At 56.1% G+C, this 20,213-nt stretch overlaps 1 protein-coding gene across 2 annotated transcripts in view; it reads left to right on the top strand.

Annotated features, from left to right (window-relative positions):
* Window positions 1-20,213, top strand: part of Disc1 (DISC1 scaffold protein) — a 200,680-nt gene that overhangs the window by 23,048 nt on the left and 157,419 nt on the right. For both annotated transcript variants that reach the window (XM_046432128.2, XM_058575004.1), the window contains exons 2-3: window positions 10,674-11,689; window positions 13,410-13,479. In XM_046432128.2, the coding sequence (XP_046288084.1) occupies window positions 10,674-11,689; window positions 13,410-13,479 (1,086 nt within the window). The remainder of the gene's footprint in view (window positions 1-10,673; window positions 11,690-13,409; window positions 13,480-20,213) is intronic.

Raw genomic sequence — 20,213 nt, 5'->3', positions numbered from 1 at the left:
CAACTGACTTCCTCATGTTTTGTCACCAGACTGGGCGTGGTGACACGTCCAGTCTCTGGTCCACGAGCAGGTGCCATGGAGCCATCTCTGGGGTGGAGTGGATGTGAGCGGTACACAGAGCAGTGAGGCCCGTGCTGAGCTTCGCAGGGGCTGTGGGAGGCGCAGCTTTCTCCTCCACGCCTGTGGGTAGTGCCACTGAGGAACACAGTCAAATGGACTTGTCGCCCAGACAATGGCAGAGGCTGGTGACAGAAATCCTTCCAGGAGAGAGACGCATCTTCCTGATGGACTGTGGGCCACGCGGGCCCCGAGGTCCCTCTGCTTCCACCCACCTACAGTCCCACCTGCATGTCCCTTATGCTGTCACGGGGCTCTTTTGGAGGCTGGCCACTTTAATCCTGTCTGGCCCTCTCTCAAGATAAGCGTATAATTGAAAGTGTGCCCATGAGCGTGACCTCCAAATTGGTGGATTTGAAACAAAGCTGATTAGAGACTTCTGAGTCTGTGAAGAGAAAATCTCTCTCTGGAAGGTGCTGTCGGTAGTGAAAAGCTGGGAGCCTGACACGCAGTACACAGCTGGCGGGCTCTGTGCAGCGACCGCCCATGGCATCTGCCTCGCCATCCTGGGCCACTCCTGCCCACAACGTGTGGCCACGGCTTGGGGTCTTGCTGGGATGACACATCTGTTTCCCCTGGGGAAGACTCCAGCCCTGGTGTCCCTCACCCAGCCCTTGTCCCCAGCAACACCCTGTCACGATGCTCAGTAGAGCCATGCTCTGGTGCCGCGGTGGTTATTGATGCTGGTCCTTAGAGTTGGGGATCTGCGCAAGGTGTGAACGCAGCTGATTTGGATTTTTGACCCGAAAAACATAGTGTACTTTACAACCAGGTTTGTATGTGTGTACCTGTGTGTGTGTATGTGTGTGCAAACAGACACTCTCGTGAATTCTCATCGTACATACAAACATACTCCCAAACTTTCCATAGCTCCCGGGGCCTCTCGACATGGCCTAGTGCCTACAGGTGCTGTGTGCCCCTGGCCTGCATCTTGGGAGATCTACTTGAAGGTCACTGCAGAGGCCAGGGCTCTTCTGGCCTCCTGGAGGCTGGCTGTGCTGGGGCCTGCCTCTGTCCTTGCTGCAGTGTCATGTCTTGGTCCTGGCCTGTGTTCTGGCCCTGCGCTGTACCTCTGTTCTCCTCCCAGGAGAGGCTTTTCTACCCCCTCAGGATATAGGGCAGCTATACGTCAGTCTCATCCCTTCCGGAGCAGCTTCCAGTCTGGATGGTGTCATTTGGCATGGCGAAGAAGGTGGGCAGAAGGAAGAGCCCTGGTCAGGCAGCTGGGACCTCCCATCCCTTTAGGTCTCAGAGTGCTGTGGCTGGCACAGAATTCACTAGCTGCCCATCTGCCCCTCTCCTGGCCTGTCCATGTCTCCTGCCGCTCCTGGTGCACAGGGGAGCCAGAGCAAGCGCCTCCCATTCTTTTGCTGAAGACTGGGACTTAGGGGTCCACTGTCCCTGCTTTTCCATGCCTGACACGTGGTGGGGTCTCAATAAACGCTATTGTTCCCATTTTCTAACTTCCTGTTTATATATAATACAGTCCGTTTGACATTCTTGTTTTCCTAGATGACCCACTTAGGCTCTTGGGTGCTTGCAGAAGAAACTGTTTGGGGAGATGCCTGGTGTCTGCGTCACGCCCTTGGTCTGTGAATCTGTGACCTTTGGCTTGCAAGCGTGGCCCGTTCTCTTCTTCAGGACTGGGAGGTGTCTGTGTCTTTGCAGCTGTGGTCTCTCTCCCCGCCTGTCTTCCTCAAAGACCCCACGGCACTTTGCTGACCCCATTTCCACATTCCTGCAGCATAACACGTGGATTAAAGCCAATTTATTACCCCAGGTTGCCTCATTTATTTCAAAATAAGCTGCAAGCAAAGGAATCTCGAGTCCCTCGGTGAGAGTCAACTCGAGTTTTAAAGCCATTCTAGAGAAACAGGCTCATCTGGTTTATTTTCACTATTAAAGACCTTTTTAGAAAAGAAATAGGCTTTGGGTGTTGCCAGAAGGTGAGGAAATTGCCAAAGGCTGAAGTGGTGAAGGAGGGACCCTGATCCTGAGGGCTGGGCTGATGCTGCTCTTTTCCTTAGAGCTGGGGGTCCAGGAGCAGCGGGTGGGCGAGGCCTGAGCCAGCAGAGGCATCTGCTGCCCCGGGGAGACACAGACCTGGTGAAACCCCGCAGCGCCTGGGTTTCTCAGAAACTGAAGTGGGTTCTCAGGTGTTTCCTGAGAGCTGGCCAGTGTCCGCTGTCTTCCATGTCCTTGCATCCACCTGATCATGTTCCATTACTGCATTTGACCCTCTTGGGAAGATAACTACAGAGCCTCAGGGGTAAGTCTGGGGCAGACCTCTGGACACGGCTACTTTAGCAACAGACTCCCAACCAAGCAGGGAAAGGGGCCCAATGTCCTGCCTCTTTCAGTGCCCAGAAAATCCCCCATCTACTCACACAGTGGTCTCCGAGCACCCAGAAGCCCCTGGGAAAGAGCTGAAACTAAAGCCTCCTGGGCTTGGACCGTTACTGGCCACTGGCTCTGATTTTCAAGGGGTATGTTGGTGGTTGAGTTGTGTCCTCTCGGTGCCCTCTGGCTCCTGACCAGACAGAGGTGTGGCCAGGCCTGGCTGAGAGCCAACGTCCACCCCTCTGACTCCTCAGGAGACCTCTCTGACGGTCCACCAGGTGCATGTCAATGGGACTGGTCACCTTCAGAGTGACGCAGGAATCGTCTGCACACTCTGCACCCCGGGTGACTGGTGAGGGCCGGGAATGCAGCACCCAGATGAGACCGAAGAGAAGGAGCTGGCCTCAGACGTGATACTGGCCTGGATCTGGGAGGTCCGCTAGGATCGGTGTGCGGTTTACACCCTCTGGAGTGGGCTGGGGGCGAGAGGCAGTGTGCGGTGGCAGGTAGCCGCTTTGGTGGCGGAGACGCCTGTTATGTCAGGTGGCTGAAGTCACTGACACCTGGGGACAGCAGTGTGGACAGGTGGCACTCTGAGGGACAAGGGCTCTCGATCTCCAGTCTTCACCATCAGCTTGCAAAGGAGTCAGCCAATCAGCTTTCCCCAGATGAGGAAACTGAGGCTCAGAGAGGGCACGTGGCAGGTCAGAGAGCTGTGGGGGCCTGGAGGGGGTGTAGCTCAGTTAGCTTCAGAACTCATGTGGCGGTACTGTTCTGGGTCCTAAAGTGTTGCCATCCCGAGGAATGGAGGGTTGACTATGGAGACCTTTTGAATTGGTGAGTGGGCAGTCACACTTTCTGGCCCGCGTGTGCTGCTGGGGCTTAGCCTTGCAGATGCCGGACCCTTCCCGAGGCACTTTCACTGCTGCGGGTGCAACTGCGTCTTCCCTTGGTTGATTTCCAACTGGCCAATTAGCCCCTTGACCTGTGGCAGGTCTGCTCCTGGCTGTGACATCCAAGAGCAAGACACCACCACACTCTGACATCCAGCCTAGGGGCGGGGTAGTCTACACCTGAGGCTCTCGGCCTGTTCTGGCAGATGGCCGGGTCCCAGGGTGTCTGTGACATCTGTCTGTTAGCAGCGACTAGTGGAGACACTGGCATCTCATTTTAATAACTTAATGACCATAATGCCTGCTCCCAGCAGCAGCCAGATGAAGACTCTTGTGCTCCCCACCACGCGGACACACGGACACACGGGAGGTGGCCAACGACCACTTGGGATAATGGGCAGCGGAGCTCCTTGGAGATCTGCTCTTTTCTTTTTTTGCAGCTCGGGGGTTGACCCCAGGCTGGTGTTCTGCCACTGAACCACACCCCAGGCCTCAGGGACTACTTTTTTTTTTTTAATTAATATATTCTTTTTAGTTGTAGATGGACACAATGCCTTTATTTTGTTTATTTATTTTTATGCAGTGCTGAGGGTCAAACCCAGTGCCTTACCTGGGCTAGGCAAGTGCTCTACCATGGAGCCACCCTCCCAGCCCAGAGACTTACTCTTAACGGTCACATTATTGCTTTGTACAGGTGATTCCATGGTGAAGAGGCACTGTAAGGGCCAGAAAGGAGAATTCTTCATGTTAGTGGGTATGAACAAATCTCTGGAAACAGGTGCTGTCTCGAGGGTTCTAATTTTCCCTCCATAATCTTCCTGAAGCATCAGTCTGTGGGTACACAAGGTTGGCCTCAGTCCAGCCCTGCAAAGGAATCAGCAGCTCCCAAAGCTGCTGCTGTTTCAGTCGCCCAGCTCTGGGCTTTGCTGCGTGGCTGTGGCCTCAGCATGAAGTGAGCCTGCAGCTGTTCATATGTCAGGGATCCTCCAGCGGAGTTGAAGGCAGGGTCTGTTACCATGGGTGTTGCCTTACGCCTCAGACCCAGATCTGATCTGGCTCAACCCAGGGCCAACTGTGCAGAACTGTGTGTGAGGTGGGCTTACATTACTGGCCAGTGCTTACCTGCTGGGGGCTCAGCCTTGCAGAGGCCCTGACCCTTCCCCGAGGCACACCTTCCTGATAAGCACTGCTTGGAGGACCTGCACCGTGCACCCAGGGCAGGATCTCCTCATATAGGGCTGTGTGGAGGACTGAACCTCACTGCCCGGAGCCACCATGGCATGCTGGTCCCCTCTTTGGCACCAGGGTCCAGGCCTGGAATGGGAGGGAGAACACCACCTCTCCCTTGCTTTCCAGTGGGACCAGGCGGGACATCTGCAAAGCTGTAATCATATCACTTCTAAGGTCAGGCGTCTAGAGTGGCATGAGCCTTTGATGTGAGCTTAAATTCTGAGTCTTATGAATTATAGTCCCCAAGTAGGGACTATACTTGGAAGACGCTCCAGCCTGCAGGGAGCTACTTAGGTGTGAAGTGCTGACAATGTGGGATCATTTCTAAATAAATACATCCCTGAGTTGCATGCAAAGTAGGGCATTTAGAAAGCATGAAAATGAGCCGTGAATAAAATATGGCACTAGGAAGGGAAGTGATCTTCACAGAGGGACTTGGGAAAAGGCAATCGATCCTCTGCCTTGGGTGCCTCGCGGCTCTTGGCTGAACAACCACGACAAAGCAGAAACCTAAACTGTTGAGTTGTTTTGAGATAACAGCTACAGAGAGCTCGCTTCTGGTTCATCCATATTTCATTAGGGCAGCAGTTAAAAATGTCGTTAGAGACACCCATCTGTAGCCAGCAGCACTCTTGAAGGGGTCAGATGGCCATGAGATTTGCAGTGGTACTTTACACGAACAGAAAAAGACGATCGTTTACCAGAGTTAACAGCACAGGGGAGGGGGCTGCAGCGTGCACCCCAGAGCTGCCTTTGCGCGTGGTGGGCTCCGGCTGCTGATTCTCCATCTCCTCTCTCAGCTGGGGCTCCAGGCTGAAAAGAGAGAAAGCAGGACATGGATGGAGCAGAGTTGGGGACATGCTAATCCACAGGGAGCATGGGCTGCGGGTCCGTGTGGCCCTCCGTGGGCATGCTGCATGTGAGATGGAGCTGGACCCAGAGCCCGTCAGCATAGGGACAGGCTGTCTTCAGAGCGCAGGGTCTTCCAGTTTGACTGTGCCTCCCCCACTGAGGTGGTCGTGTCCAGGAGCCGGGTCTCTATTCCCGAGTGGAACATGATGTCAGTCACTGGATGGTGATGCAGGAGTAAGGACTTCCTCTGCTGCTCCAGGAGCCAAGCTGGGTGTGCGACTGCCCACAGGCAGGCTGGCAGGGGAGGCACACTGGTCGGTTGGTCCTTATGCTGTGGAATGGGGGCCTTGCAAGGAAAGTAAGTGAATCTCCCAAAGGGGCATTGCCTCATAGCGGAAGGGAGGTGGCCTCAGCCTCTTGGGAGAGAGTCGGTGACTTTCAGGAGCCATGAAAGAGCAAATGGGAGCTGGACAGTCTGTGAAGGTTCGTCTCAGCATGGTGTCCGTTTCTGGTTGATCTTCCTGGTTGGTGCAGCACCCCAGAAGTCACCCAGGAAGGGGAGACCTCCTGGAGCCTGCATCTGTGGGCAGACCCAGGAGTTCAGAGACCATGCCCTTTGCAAGTGCTGTTTCCAAGGACCTTCTGCTCAAACTGTCCATGTGCCAAAGGGGATCTACTTGGTTTTTTTTCAGCTGCCCTGTGTCCAGTAGTGTAGAACATCAAGGCCACGACCCAGCAGTTCTGTGAGGTGGAGTCTCATCGTCCAGATGAGGGTGGGAGCAGGGGAGTGAGGCACTTGGCTGCGTTCTCAGAGGCAGCAGCGCTGGATTTCGAGCTGGGCCATCTCTCTGGAGCTGCACTCCTTGCTACAGCAAAGGACAGGCTCACATGTCCCGTGTGGCATGGGTTTGCAGTAGCTTTTTGTTTTAGAATGATTGCAGGTGCACAGAGAAGCTGCAAAGTGGGCGCAGGGCTCCCTCCACCAGCTTCTTCCAATGCCAAGGGCTTCATCACAGCCACTTATCAAAACTCATAAAGTCCCTCTGGTACAAGACACTCAACTGCAGGTGCCTGTGGACCTCACTGTTTCCCACCAGCAGCCTTCTCCTGTTCCAGGCCCTCAGGCTGCGTGTCACACGCAGGACTTCTGCCCTGTGAGCACCAACCGGACTATGTGTGCAGGGCTGGGGGCCTTGCTCTCCTTCCTTGGATCAGAGAGGAGACCGTGGCAGTGACGTCTCTGGTGGGCCTGTGGTCTGACGGGAAGTGGAAGCCCTCTTTGGGCAGAGTATTTGAAGAGCTGTATGGGGACAGACTTTAACACATACAGACCACACTTTATGCACCTGTAGTAGAAGCTAATTTGTATCTTACAACACAAAAAGCATGGGAGAGAAGGCTTTTGCAAAGACACAGCCTCTGTGATGCTGTGAGGTCACATTTAGGATGGGTCTGAGCTTCGTGTGCAGAGGAGGCTGAATAGGGCTTTCCCGTAAAGTGAGGCTGCCGGCTCTGGCTGCCTCCCAGAATCACCCACGGCATCGCCCCAAATCCAGACCCTGAGCCCTGGGCCCTAACTGTGATTTCAGCAGCCTCAGGCCTGGACTCCAGGATCTTTAAAGATATCCTGGTGGTTCCAGTGCACAGCCACATTGGGACCCCTCCCATCTGAAGAGCTAGAGTAAGCCAATGGGCGGCGACAGCCCACTAGCTCCACAGAGCGGAGCTGGGCAGCCAGGGATGCGCGTACTGTGCCTGATGTCCCCTGACTGTCCTGGAGCCACACAGCGATTTCCTGGGTGATTTCCATCCTCTTCTTTCCCATTCTCTCTTCCCCAAGGCTCTCTCTTTCTCAGGTGGCTTCCTTGGGTCTCCAGGAGTTCCCCGCTCTCTCCAGGCAGGCCCTGCTTCACCCAGGCCCCAGCCCCATCTGCAGACTGCTCTTATCCTGTCCCCAGCCTGGTGTCTGCTCATCCTCCACAGCTGGTCCCTCTGCCCGAGGAGGGTCTCTCTGAAGTCCTTGGAGCTGGCTGTGCTCCCCAACAGTGACCTCGCCCTGCTGTGGACCTCGGAGCCTCCTCCCTGATAGACACCAAACACTTAGGGTGCTAGGGGTTAACAATAGGGCACAGGGGTGACGAGAACTGGCTGGTTGGGGAAAGGTAGCTGATGCGGGAGACAGAGGAAGGATTTGGGCAGGCGGAGGGATAGTGGAAGGGGCGAGGCAGAGAGGACTCTTGCCCACCAGGCTGGTGGATCCTGGCATCTCCCAGTTTCCCTAAGCAGATTTTCCAGACACCCTGTTGGGCTATAGCTAGAGCCCCCTTGACACCCGGGTCTGTCCTGAGCTCCTGTCTGGCACTTGCTTTAGCTTGTGGCCCACTGGCCTGGGTGGGTGGAGACGGGGCCACCTAATGGGTCCCAGCAAGTCTGTATCCTGGAGGAGGCGAGGCGCCTGTGCTCTGTGCCTAGAGTCTGTTACGGTGCGCCGGGCTCCCTCTCCCTGCCCAGCCTGACCAGAAGGCAGAAGGAAGCCACCTCTGGGTTCACGTGGAAGGGCAGCACAGCTGTTCCCCAATGGCCCTCAGAGCCTACCTGCACTTCCTGTTCTTTGGGCTCTGCCCTCCTGGCTCTGTTGTCCTTCCTGCCCACCAAGGTCCTGCTGCATCTGACTGCACCTCAGTTGGGTGGGAAGGAGGCTCTGCCTCCAGGGATAGAGAGCCTCACCCCACCCTCAGCTGAAGGGCTTGGATTTTGAACAGACCACAGAGCTGAGGTTGAGGGAGGATGATCGGGGGACTACTGGGTTCTGGTTGCAGCAGACAGCATAAGCTCCTCAAGGGTAAGAAGAAGAAAGGAAAAAGGGTAGGTGAAGGGGCTTTGCAGGAAAACCCAGGCGTCTTCTAGAGACCTCAATCTGCCCTGTGTAGCCCATCCCAGCAGGGTTCTCTGGACAGCTCCAGCCCCTCTGTCCAGCCCCTGCCCTCTCCAGTGCTCCAAGGGGTAGGGAGAGTACCCTGGGACAGCCTCCACTTTTCAGCTGCTGCTGAAGGCCTGTGTCAGGGTTGGGATTAGTGAGCGGCAGGAAGGGGAGGGAGCCAGGTCCCCACATGGTAACAGCTCAGTGGTGGGCACCTGTGCCTCACTGCACCTTCCCGAACCCTGGTGGGAACACTGCTCCCACCCGGGAGCTCATCATATAGGAGCTGGACCCCAGCTCTGCTTCAGAACCCTTGGTGGGTGGTCTCAGAAAAGGCTGTGCCAGGTGAGAAAAGGAGTGAGATCTTGAGCAGACAATCCCCCTTGGCAATATCTTCTACCTTCAGGAGTGTCACTCAGGTGAGAGCCACTGGGTTAAAAAAAACAGCTAAAAGACAATGTTAGCTTCACTGGACACATTTTCCAAGGTATCAGTTGTGAGTTGTTCTCTCTGGAGGCTGAAGCCAGAATTCAGGGTTCTCTCTGTTCTGGAGTCCTTGCTCCTTAGAGGCTGTCTTGCCAGTCTGACCCGAGCCTGACCTGGTGGCAGTGTGGCACCTCTGAGCCTCTCCCTCACTCCCTCCTCCTCCCCCAGCCCCTCCTGGCACTCCTGGCTGGTTGGGCTCTGATGTTGCCAGGGTCACCCTGGCAGGAAGACCCCCTGGAGGAAAAGGTGGACCCTGTCCCTTCCAGCAGAGCGAGGGTGCCCACCTGGCCTGTTCATGGTCCCTCTGGCAGTCTTCCTTTCCCTGTGGTTCCAATTTGGTGTGGCCTCGGTTGCGGGAAAATGGACTGAAATCCCGCTGCCTTCCTAACCTTCAAGCCTCGACCCAGCTGGTTCAGCTGGAGGCTGAGGGAGGGAAGGATGTGATTCGAATCACACGGGCCCTGTCTGGCCAGGCTTGGGCAGGTCTGCTAGGGGAGTCAGGCAAAGCCAAGGGTGAGCTCTCGGGTGCTGCAGAGTCCCACACCCCTCCCTGCCGATACCGCTTCCTCCACCACCCTGCGCTGTCCCTGGGTCTGGTCTGCCCTTTGCTGTAAGCGTCCAGAATCTGTGTCCATTGGGTGGCAATAACTCTCCCTGGGTCCTGCAGTTGGCAAGAGCATGTCTTGACCTCTGTTGTCCCTAGTGCATAGTCAGGGGACAGGCAGCCACGGGCCATTGTGCTCACGTCCCCAGCATTATCAGTGCCCCTTGTCACCTGGGATTGAATGTGTTGTGATGGTAGCTCAGTGGGATCAGCGCCTGATGACCCCCACTCAACAGCACGAAGGGCTGGACATGTATGTTTTGGGAGGAGGAGCAAGTATCTGGCTGGCCTCTGAGAACACCTGAGGTCTGCTAGAGCGAGAGGCTTTGGTCTTCTCAACTGGCCACATCCAGGTGAGCTTCTCCAAGTCTCCTGGCCTTTGTGAGGGAGGGAGGGTTGTGATTCCTGGCTTGGTTGATCCACAAGGTAGGGAGCGATGAAGTTCCCATGGAGGACACTTGTCACGAGCAGCAGCACCACATGAGGATGGTGACTGCCTGGCAGGCTCATGCTTGCCCAGCGCTGGACAGGTGCTCTGCATAGCATGGCCCTGTGATCGGGTGCTCACAGCAGCCCTGTGGGTGGTGCTTCCATGCCCACTCAGCTTTACTGGAAGGGACTCAAGGCACACAGAGGGTAAATAAGGTCACCCATCCAGCAAGTGTGCAGTGAGGTGCAGCATCAGCAGAACTGGGCGTGGAACTCGGGCCTGGCTTGGAGAACACAGGAAGGTCTCCTGCAGCCCCTGTGTGGATGAAATGGTGGACATTCATGGCCCAAGGCAGTGGATGGGGCCTGGGGGACACAGACAGCTCAGAGACGAAGGGCATTGTTCATCGTGTGGCTGGAGCAGACAGCTGGATCTCCCTCTGTGCTATTGTCCATCTTCAGATCCGTTGCTCTCCGTGCCCAGGATAAATAGGTGCTGACCTTCCAGGGGAGACCCGGGAGTGCTGGGGGCTCGAGCTGTGTGCACGCTGGTGTGCTGGCCTAGCTTGCTGGGGGGCCAGCTGCTCCGTGCCAGAGGGCCTGGGAGGCAGGCCGAGCTCTGTGCATTCAAGGCAGATGCTTCCTGAGGATCGTCAGCATCTTCATACTGGCTTGTCCCTGGTTCTCTGGGCCGACCCGTGTCTTTGGCAGGTGCACCCATCAGTGACCTCTAGCCCTGGGCACACTCTCCAAATGCTGTTCCAGGGGAGCCAGGGCCATGTGCTGTTCTTTTCCTTTCCAGGCAGCTGGGATTGCTCACCACCTGCAGCTTCGCTTCGGAGGCGGCGGCTGGCACGGAGGCCAGGCTACATGAGAAGCACAGCTGGGCCCGGAATCAGGTTCCCAGCAGTGGACACGCCATTCCAGGATCTGAGAGGGGTGGGCAGCAAGGAGCTCCACCACTCCGCATCCAGGGCTGGACAAAGCAACCTTGGCCTGAGTAGCCATGACCGGGAACCCCTGCTGGGGAGCTGTGTCCCTAACAGCTCCAAAACCCCTGCTGTGGCCTCTGTGGGCCACCGGAGCCTGGCCCAGACCTCTGCAGGAGGAAGCCCAATGGGCTTTTGGATTCAGCCCAGAGCTGGCACCGGATTGCCTGCCAGGCTTGCCGGGCTGCGTGGCCCCGACGATGCCTGGGGGCAGCAAGAGTCTTTATCCATGGACAGTTCTGCTGCCCCAGGCACCAGCCAGGACCCAACCCTGTGTGCAGGAGCAAGGGGCGCTGGGGCCTCCAGGGGGCAGGCGCCTTTGGAGGGGTGTGGTAGCAGCCGCAGTCTGGGCAGCGGCCCTGCAGCCCCCCACACCCTGCCTGGCTCCTGTGAGAGCTTTACCTCCAGCTTCAGCTTCATCCGCCTCTCTCTTGGCTCTGCCGGGGAACGTGGGGAAGCAGAAGGCTGTCCGCCTTCTAGGGAGGCGGAGACCACTCATCAGAGCCCCCAGGAAATGGGAGTCAGAGCCACCAGCCCAGACAGGTCCCACGAGGACCCTCCTGGTCTCCCTCAGCCCTTCCGTCTCACGGCTGCCCAGGGCTTGGCAGACCTGGCCCAGGTGTTGGAGAAGAGCTCCGGGCCGGAGTGTGGTCTGCTTTCTTCCCTAAACATGGACACTGGCTGCTCCTCTTCCCTGGATCCCTCGCTGGCTGGCTGTGGCTGTGATGAGGGCAGTGGCTCAGGGGACGTCCACGGCTGGGATACCCTGCTCAAGAGATGGGAGCCCGTGCTGCGGGACAGCCTGCTGAGCACCCAAAGGCATCTGGAGGTCAGTGTCTCTGCCGGCCCTTGCTGTGAGGGTCAGGAGCTCAGGTCAGCAGGCAGAGGGCCGGGAGCCGGGCATGCTGCTTGGAACGGCTTCCCTGGGAGCAGCAGTGCCACACTGTGTCTCCCCCCTTGAATGCGTGCTCTGCCTCTCCTTCTCTGTGGCCCAAGTGTGCAGATTTGCTCTCTGGCTGCAGCTCCTCCACAGCCCTCCTGGGGCCCCATGTGGTTTTCTCAGCTTAGGAACAGGAAACTGGGGCAGGGGAGATTGAACCAGCTGAGGTTTGGGGTGCACGATATAGAAATGGGCACCGCACCCTGCATGGGCCAGCCCAATCGATGGTCACCTGCTCTTGCCCCACTCATCCCATTTCATCTGCTACAAAAGGAGCAACTCCTGTCCTTGCCACCAAATTGGGACACTTGGTTTCTTTCTGACCACTCCATGTCTCTGGCTTTCAGTTTCCTTATTCAGAGGGGACACTTTCAGGACATTCTGAGGCTCAAGTGAGAAGACAGGTGCTTTGGAGTTAGGACGAGCTGGGAGGTGGGAGCCCTGGCACTGAGGTGCTGTCTGTCATCGGAGAGGGGGAGCAGCAGGATGGGGAGGCGGCTCTACACCAGGGAGCCACAAGGGCCACCCCAGACTGGACTTCCAGGCTGCATGAGGTTTCATTGTGTTGTGTATGCAAGGGTGGGTGTGCAATTCCCTGAGCCTGGGTGTGCAGAGGTGTGTGAGGGAGTGGGTGTGCAGAGTGCCTGAGCCTGGGCATGAGGAGGTGTGTGAGGGAGTGGGTGTGCAAGTCTCTGAACCTGGGCTTGCGGAGGTGTGTGAGGAAGTGGGTGTGCAAGTCTCTGAGCCTGGGTGTGCGGAGGTGTGTGAGGGAGTGAGTGCCTCTCGCATGCTAGGCAAGCACTCTGCCACTGAGCACAGCCCCAGCCTTTGATTGACCTTTAAAAGCAAATTAATTAATCTCGTTTAGATGGGCCACAGGTACCTAATTGACACATTTCTTGAGCTGATGTCCCAGGCAGGGGAAGAGAATCTGAAAGCAGACACAGAGCACAGGGTGCTGGGGAGAGGTTGGCCCAGCTCTGCCAGAGACTTTGTGCAAACCTAGCATCCCACCTGCATTTCTCAGTTCCAGGTGTGGCCCGAGGGAGGCAGCTGTTGTTTGCAGGTTGCGCGGCCAGCACGGCCAGCTTCATTCCCTTAGACACGCACCTAGGGAGACCTGCCCTGGTCAGGGTTCCGCTGCAGTTTGCCAGCTTCGCCCCGGAGATCGACAGGCAGCTTCTCCTTCCTTTTGACTCTTTATCTGGCTGTAGGTCATATCCTGAGGACCTGGGGCTCTGGATACCTGGGACTTAGGAGGTCCTAAGCAGTGTGGTTCTCTGGTGTCCAGCTGTGCCCAGGGTCTTCGTGCCACTTCTCTGAGCCACCAGATCTCTGGGGGTCTGGGGATGTTACATAGGGTGTTCTACCACTGAGCTACATCCCAGCCTTTTTATTTTTTATTTTTAGATAGGTTCTCACTAAGTTGCTGAGGCTGGCCTAGAATCTGTGGTCCTCCTGCCTCAGCCTCTGGAGTTGCTGGGATTGCAGGTGTGCACCACTGCACCTGACAGGAGGTTCACTTTGAGATAGTTTATGTTCTTAGCTTTCATAAAATAAGCTTGCTGTTGTGACTTGTCTTTCCTTTTCCCCCTCCAAACCAACACAGGTGACCTCCTTAAGAGTAAAGCTTCAGAAACTTCAAGAAGCAGCAATTGAGGATGATGATTTTGACAAAGGTGAGTTTTCATTTGTTCATGGGTGATTGACTCTTTCCTCCTCCCCATCAGTCCTGTCTTCTGCACCCGCACTGAGTCAGACCACATCTTTGGTTGTCTCCACTAAGGAACAGTTGGCCGTTGCACATGGTTGTCTTCTGGATTTTGCACACCTCGGGCCCAGGTGTAGTGTTATGATTGTCCAGAGCTGGTGGAGAACCTGAACACAGAATCCCCAGACCCACCGTCTCCCCAGCGTGTGGCACACCTATGCCTCACCGTGCATCAGGGTGTTCGCGGGTGGTGGTAACGCAGGAGGTGACAGGAGAAAGCTGGACACACATTTGCAGGTGTGATGCCAGCAGTGGAGGCCGTCTGGGGTTCTCTGACTGTGTCCCCACCAGGGCCAGAGGCAGAGTGGGGTCAATTGGAGATGTGAGGCTGTGCTGAAGGGGTCCAAAGCCTCGCATTTCCACCTGCATGGCCTAAAATACCCCGGAGAGGAAGGAAATTTGCAACATGAGACTAGAAGACAGTGGTCGACCAGGCCCAAAAAACCAATCAGAATGAGGCACCAAGGAGGGAGTTGGGACAGAGACAGGCGGGGTAACTGGGCACAGGCGGGGTGGCTTGGCGTTGTGGTCAGCCTGGGAAGAATCTTAACTGTCCTGGTGAGTCTTGGGATTCCTGGCACAGGGTGTGTGAGGAGTGAGATGAGCTTCTCCTGTGTGCCCAGGTGGCTAGCTCAGGTTACCAGGGAAAGAGAAGGGGCACGAGGGGCTGTCCCGTGTCAGAGCTGGCTCATGTGAGGCCTGCCTGGCACATCCACTGCAAGGACGCTGCCTCTCAGGTGTTAGTGCATGTAGGAGTGGCCTGGCTGGGCAGCTTGTTAGCAGGCAGATCCTGGATAAGTAAGTCTGGGCATGGCTGGACACCCCCTTTCTAATAAGCTCCCCAGTGAAGCTCCTGCTGCTGGCCTGTGAGCCACACTTGGTAGTGTGTGACATAGGAAGCAAACACGTTTAGAGACACACCAGTGTCCCCCAGGTTCTCATCCCGGGGAGAACGTCCGGGAGGGCGTGTAGCAGGGCACACAGTTATGGGAGTGCTGTGGACAACATGTCCCTCAAATACAGAGAGGCAGCGGGGCCCGGGAGGGGGAGCTTTCTTCTGCTGGAGTTGGGAGGGTGGGGAGGAAGCGGAGAGGAGAGAGACCCCTGGGGCCTGAAGGCCCCCCAGAGGTGAGCAGGTGGCCACCAGCCTCCCCGACATCTGCACTGAATTTCGGCACTGGCTCTTGTCTGGCCCAGCACCTGGCCTGACCCACTGCAGGTGACTAGGTGTTCTCACAGAGGGATCGCTGGGTCATCGGGGAGGTTTGCACCCATTGGGGAGGGGTGTGCTTTGCAGTGAGGTCTGTTGAAATGCATTGCGAGTGGGACGTCCCTCCTCCTGGCCTTGCCCAGTGACTAATGACCAGCAGGAACTGCTGGGAGTTGTCTACCCAGTGTGGACCAGCCTCTCCTCCACGGCAGCCATGAGAGCAGCCAGCCTGCCCTGCTTTGTGCTGGGAAGGGCTGCCGGCGTCTTGGGGTCTTCCAGGAGGAGCTGGAGGGTGACCCGTGTCCCTGGGTCTCTGTTGCTCTTCTCTTTCTTTCTCTAGTTTCATTCATAAAGATGACTTTGTGTTCCATGCGAAGGCACGATTAGCAGACTAGAAAGTTCCACATCCTTGCCAAATACTGGAAGACCCCTGCCAGGCCCCGTGGGGACCCTCCCAGGGCTCCACCTCTGTCTCTTCCTCAGGGAGGAAAGTTCACAGGCCTTTCTATTACCGCCTCAGGCTGGGAGGCTGGGAAGCTGGGAGGCTGGAGGCTGGAGGCTGGAGGCTGGGAGGCCTGGGTGAGCAAGGCTGGTAGTGTCTGCTTAGGCTCTTTCTTTGAGGCTCCATCAGTTCCGTCACCCTCGTATGTGCCCAGGGCCTGTGGCCAGCTGAGGGGCAGGTGTGACAGCCCAGCTTCCCACAAAAGGGACCAAAGCCCAGACCGGAGGTGCCTCGTTCAGCCCCAAGGCATGGCTGGGAGGGAGAAAAGGAGAGCTTGGCAGCGAGTGTCCATGTGGCCACTGTCCTAGCTGTTCCTCACTGGTTCTGCCCCAGTGTCCCTCGCCTGCCCATGTTCCATGCCCATCAGAGACCAAATCCACCGCTTCACTTCCAAAATGAGCCAATGATGTGAGGGGGAAGAGCAAGACTGGGGGTCGGCTCTGCTGTCCCTGTGGTCCAGGCGGCACCCAGGCCTGTCCCTGCCTATTCAGAATTCCCTTCTAGGAAAGGAACTGGCCAGCCCTGCTTTAGCTCCTCTGTCCTCAGTCTCGGCCACCATGCACTACAAAGAAAGTCTGCTGTAATGAACATTTGATGTGTTGACAGAAGTGACCACCTCAGGGGCCAGCAGAGGGGATCCAGATCCTCTGAGCTCCGCCTTGAGGAGACCTCTCCTTCTGCGGCTGCTCCCCCTCATGGCATGCTTGTTATCCAGCCCAACGTCCCTTGCCTCCTTGGGCAGCCTGCCCCACTCCCTGCTCAGGGCCCGAGTGGTGACCTGGAACTAATATCAGCCCCAGGGTCCCAGCCTTCTCTTCACAGAACTGTGCATGTGACAAGCAGAGAGGATACCAGGTTCCTTCCCATTGCCTTTCACCCGAGAAGATGGGGGAGAGAAATCTGGCCATCCCAGGGTGGAGTGAAAGGGACGCTCTGGTCACCGCTGGGCTCTTGAAATGCTGCTTCAGATGGAACCCAGGGCTAGGCGCAGGCTAGGCAAGCACCCCACCACTGAGCTGGGGCCAGCCCAGATGGCCTTCCTGTGCAAGATGCCTGTCCTTCGTGTTTGCCAGGATGCTTGGCTGGTCTCTGACTGTGGCAGTCCTGGGGGCTTTGTGTGTCGGGCTCGGGAAGGTCCTCTCTGTACCTGGCGATTACAGACATACCCAGGGGCTGGCCCATCCTGGCCTGAATTGACTGATGGGTTCTGTGGGCAGGATTGACTCTTATTTCTGCATAAAGTGACTGAGAAATAATTCTTTTGTTCAGCTTGAGATAATTAAAAAGACCTTCATGAACTGTGAAAAATGTAACAAGAGCTTCAATTTTATATTTAGTTTAGATTTTGTGTGCTTTTTCAGTTGTGGTGTGATTTTCATGGCTGTGAACTGTGGAATATTTAATGACCATCTCGGCCCCTCTGGGTGAGGGCTGCTCAGGGTCCTGTGAGGGGTAAGGAGACAGCCAGCTTCTGTCCTGCTCTCTGTCCTCGAGCACTTGGCTCCTGGATAAAGCAGGAGTGATGATTCCCGTCCTGATGTGTGGGTGGTGACGTGTGTGAGGGTCTGCAGTGTGGCTGGGATTACTTGCTGCCTTTTCTGTCCCACCCCCCCCCCCCGCCACAGCCCTGGATACAACATGTTGGAAGACCCCATGCAGCAAGGCTGCTTCTGCCGTAAGCACTGGCAGCATGCAGAAAGCAAGATGGGATGACTTGGCTGCTTCTTCTCTCCTTGGCAGTAAGTAGCTTACTTGCACATAGCCTGATTTCTTTTAAACTGCACAAAAATTTGGAAAGGAGGTAAAGCAAGACACATTAAAACACGTGGATGACGGTGAACCACTTGGACTTGAATGCTCTTGGCATCCCCACAGTAGACTCTTTCCTTCTCCCTGTCTGGATGTCACTACCTTGCTTCTCTCGGTCTCCTGTCCCCTGCCTGAGGCTCTGTTGCATGACTTTGGATGACACTGGGAAAATGAAATCGAAACCCTGTTTGGGCTTTGCACAAGGGCCCAGATTGGTTATCCTGGGAGTGGAAGGGAAAAAACGAGAAGAGGAAGGAGGAGAGTGGGGTGTGTTCCTGTTCGTATGGAGCACGGAAGACAAGACGGGAGAGGACGAAGCTTCTGTTCCGGGGTGTGTCCGGTTTTCTCTGTGGGCCTCTGCTTTGTGTGGTCTTCGTTCTATTGGCAGAGAGGGTTGGGGAGCTGTCCCAACTACTGGGTAGACTTTCCATTTAAAACGGTCATTGACAAACAAGGTGGCCGTTTCCTCTGCATAATGACACTGACATGGTGGCCCTGCTCCTGCGCGGGGTTCCCTGCGCTGCGTGACACGTCGCTAGGCAGCTAATTTGTTTTTATAAACAGTTCAGGCACTTAATTAAACCTGCATCAATCTAGTAGAAAACCAACCACAAACACTCTCCCAGCGCCCTAGATGGCAGGGCACACAGCAGTCTGCAGGCTGACCACGTCTTCAGTGCCAGGGGCAGACCTCAGCAGGACCCCAGGACCTGTCCCGCGTCTCAGGGGGAAGGCGGGCATGAGGAATCGCCGCCTCTGCTCTGGCGCAGGTGCTGGCAGTTGGGCCTCCAGCTGATATGTGATGGAGGCCGCCGGAGGGGTCTGGTCCTGCCTGCTGTGAGCCATGGGGTCCTGCGATGGCCACGTCAGTCTCAGTGACAGTGAGGAAAGGTGGGCCAGATGGGCCAAGGCAGCAAGACCAGGCCCAGGCTGGACGGAATGGGGGTGTGAGGGAAGAAGCTGGGAGAGGAGAAACCACCAGCAGTCGCCCAGCTGCGGGGTCTCCCAACCCCGTGCCATTCAGTTCTGCACGCTCTGTGGAGGCAGCCAGCAGAGTCCTGCAACCCCTGCCCCCTCGCCTGCTCACCCAGCCGGGGGCTGTTTTCATTGCCCAGTGGTATCCTGCAGGCCCGATCTCTCCATTAACAGGAAAAAAGTCTTGACTGGTGGCATCTCCTTAGCTCCAGTACCAGGTGGAGACTGTGGCATTTTCCTGCTGTCCCTCTGAAATGTCCCCTCTCCATTACAGCCCAGCCAGCTCCTCCTGCTGTATTTCCTGGGGCTGTGAATGGCAGGTCAAGCAGGAGTGCCCAAGAGGCCCTGGGCTCTCCCTGTCCTGTGCGTGGGGCTGCTGAGTCTTTTAGATTCAGCCTCCCAAGTGTCCCTTGACTCCCTTTTCACCTGGGCTAATGCACTAGTCCCTTCGTGGCCCTGGCTTCTGCTCTCACCACCCCCCCACCCCACCCCCAAGCCCAGTCCATCTTCCATGCTGCCATGGGCCTGATGTGCCCTTGGAACCACTTCCCCACGTTACTCCTGGCCACAACTCAGTGGGACCTGCCACAATGCCTCGCCCTGGCCCTGGCCCTGGCCCAGCTTCCTAACTGCATTTCCTGCCACTCCCTCCCCATCCCAAGTGACTTTCTCCTGTCCCCGTTGCTTCTGAGTGTGTACTGGTCCACGCTGCTTTGCGCCTCTGCCTGACTTAAGTTCCCTTCCCTTGGTCCACGTCCCTTTTCAGTGGCTTTGTGTATTTTTTTGACCCACAGGCTATACACCCCAACATGGGTGTTGGCCGAACCTTGGCTACTATGTAAGCTCCCTGGGAAGAGAGAAAATAATTTAATAATTGAAAATTCTGTAAACTCTGGAGATAGCTAGTTTTCAAAAAATTAACAGCCCTTTATCTAAACGTTCCCCAGCATCTAGAGAAACGGCTATTGGATGAACAAATGGATATTCAAATATTTCTTATCTCCAAATGATGGTTATGTCACCATTATGGAGTCAGTAGTAGTCGATGTCTGTGAATAATAAAGTTCTAGCCCTTTCAGGTCAACCTAGTTAACAATTTGTCCACAAAGTCAAGTTCCACCCTTGTCTGGTGTTGGAAACTTGGACAGGCTCCTCGGTTCCCACACTTGAATTTTCCCCCGTGAAAGAGGACTGGCAGCGTAGTTTGGAGAATTGATGGGGATGGTACCTGCTGGGTATTGGGTTGTATCTACGCTGGGTGAACATTAGCTGCCATGATGATACACACTGGCAAGATGTTACCTACTACTTGTCAGCACAGGTAGGATTTGTAACTTTCTGTTTTTCTGTTCCAATTTGTTTGCGGACAGGTTATTTCTTGGGTAGCTGAGCGTGCCTAGTTTGATGTCTTTGGGAGAAAAGAGAAGTCAGAAAGCCCACACAGAGGGGCTTTTCACTATTTCACAGGAGACAGACAGTCACGGGGCTGCTTGGGGGAATGACCTTTAGCGGCAGTGACAGTGATGTGGCAGAAGGGACAGTTTCCACTTGACCTTTACGCGATGTGCCAGCTTGATTGTAACTCAAAGTATGAAGCTGTGGACGGCTGGAGGGAACGTGGAGACGGCTGTTGTTGGAAGGGCGGGGAGGGAGGCAGGGAGGCTGCCCCTTGGCCAGGGCCTGCAGTTCCTTCCGCACCCTTCGACGGCTGCTAACTCACCGCCAGACACTCAGTGTAATGAGCTTCTCTGGGAGCTGGTTTAGTTGAGGCTGGCCGGCCGGCTGTGGGTTTCTACTGCCAGGACATGGCCGCTCTGCCCACGTCCTATCGATTTTCCGTCTTCGTGGCCTCTCTTCCTCTTCTTGGCTGTTGGTTGCAGGATGTTTTCTTCTCTTCTATGACTTGACTTTTGACTTTCTCTAAGCTTTGCTGACATTCCGGAGTTTTCTGCCATCCCGTGATGCCCTGGAGGTGTCCCTCGGAGGCTGAGTGAGGCCTCTGCAGGTCTGTTCCTGTCCAGGGCGCAGGTGGGGGACTGCTGTGCAGCCTGCAGGTGCTGGAGGTAGCTGCTGCTGAGGACCGGCCACCAGTCTGCGTCCCTGGCCCTGGCGCAGCTTATGGATGGCCACAGGATCACTTAGCTCT

Source organism: Marmota monax, unplaced genomic scaffold (assembly GCF_021218885.2).
Source record: "Marmota monax isolate L192 unplaced genomic scaffold, Marmota_monax_Labrador192_F-V1.1 WCK01_AAM20220418_F8-fsc00071, whole genome shotgun sequence".
In the NCBI taxonomy this organism is placed as follows: Eukaryota; Metazoa; Chordata; class Mammalia; order Rodentia; family Sciuridae; genus Marmota; species Marmota monax.
Note: the sequence above shows the minus strand (reverse complement) of the source record. Positions and strands in the feature narration are given on the sequence as shown.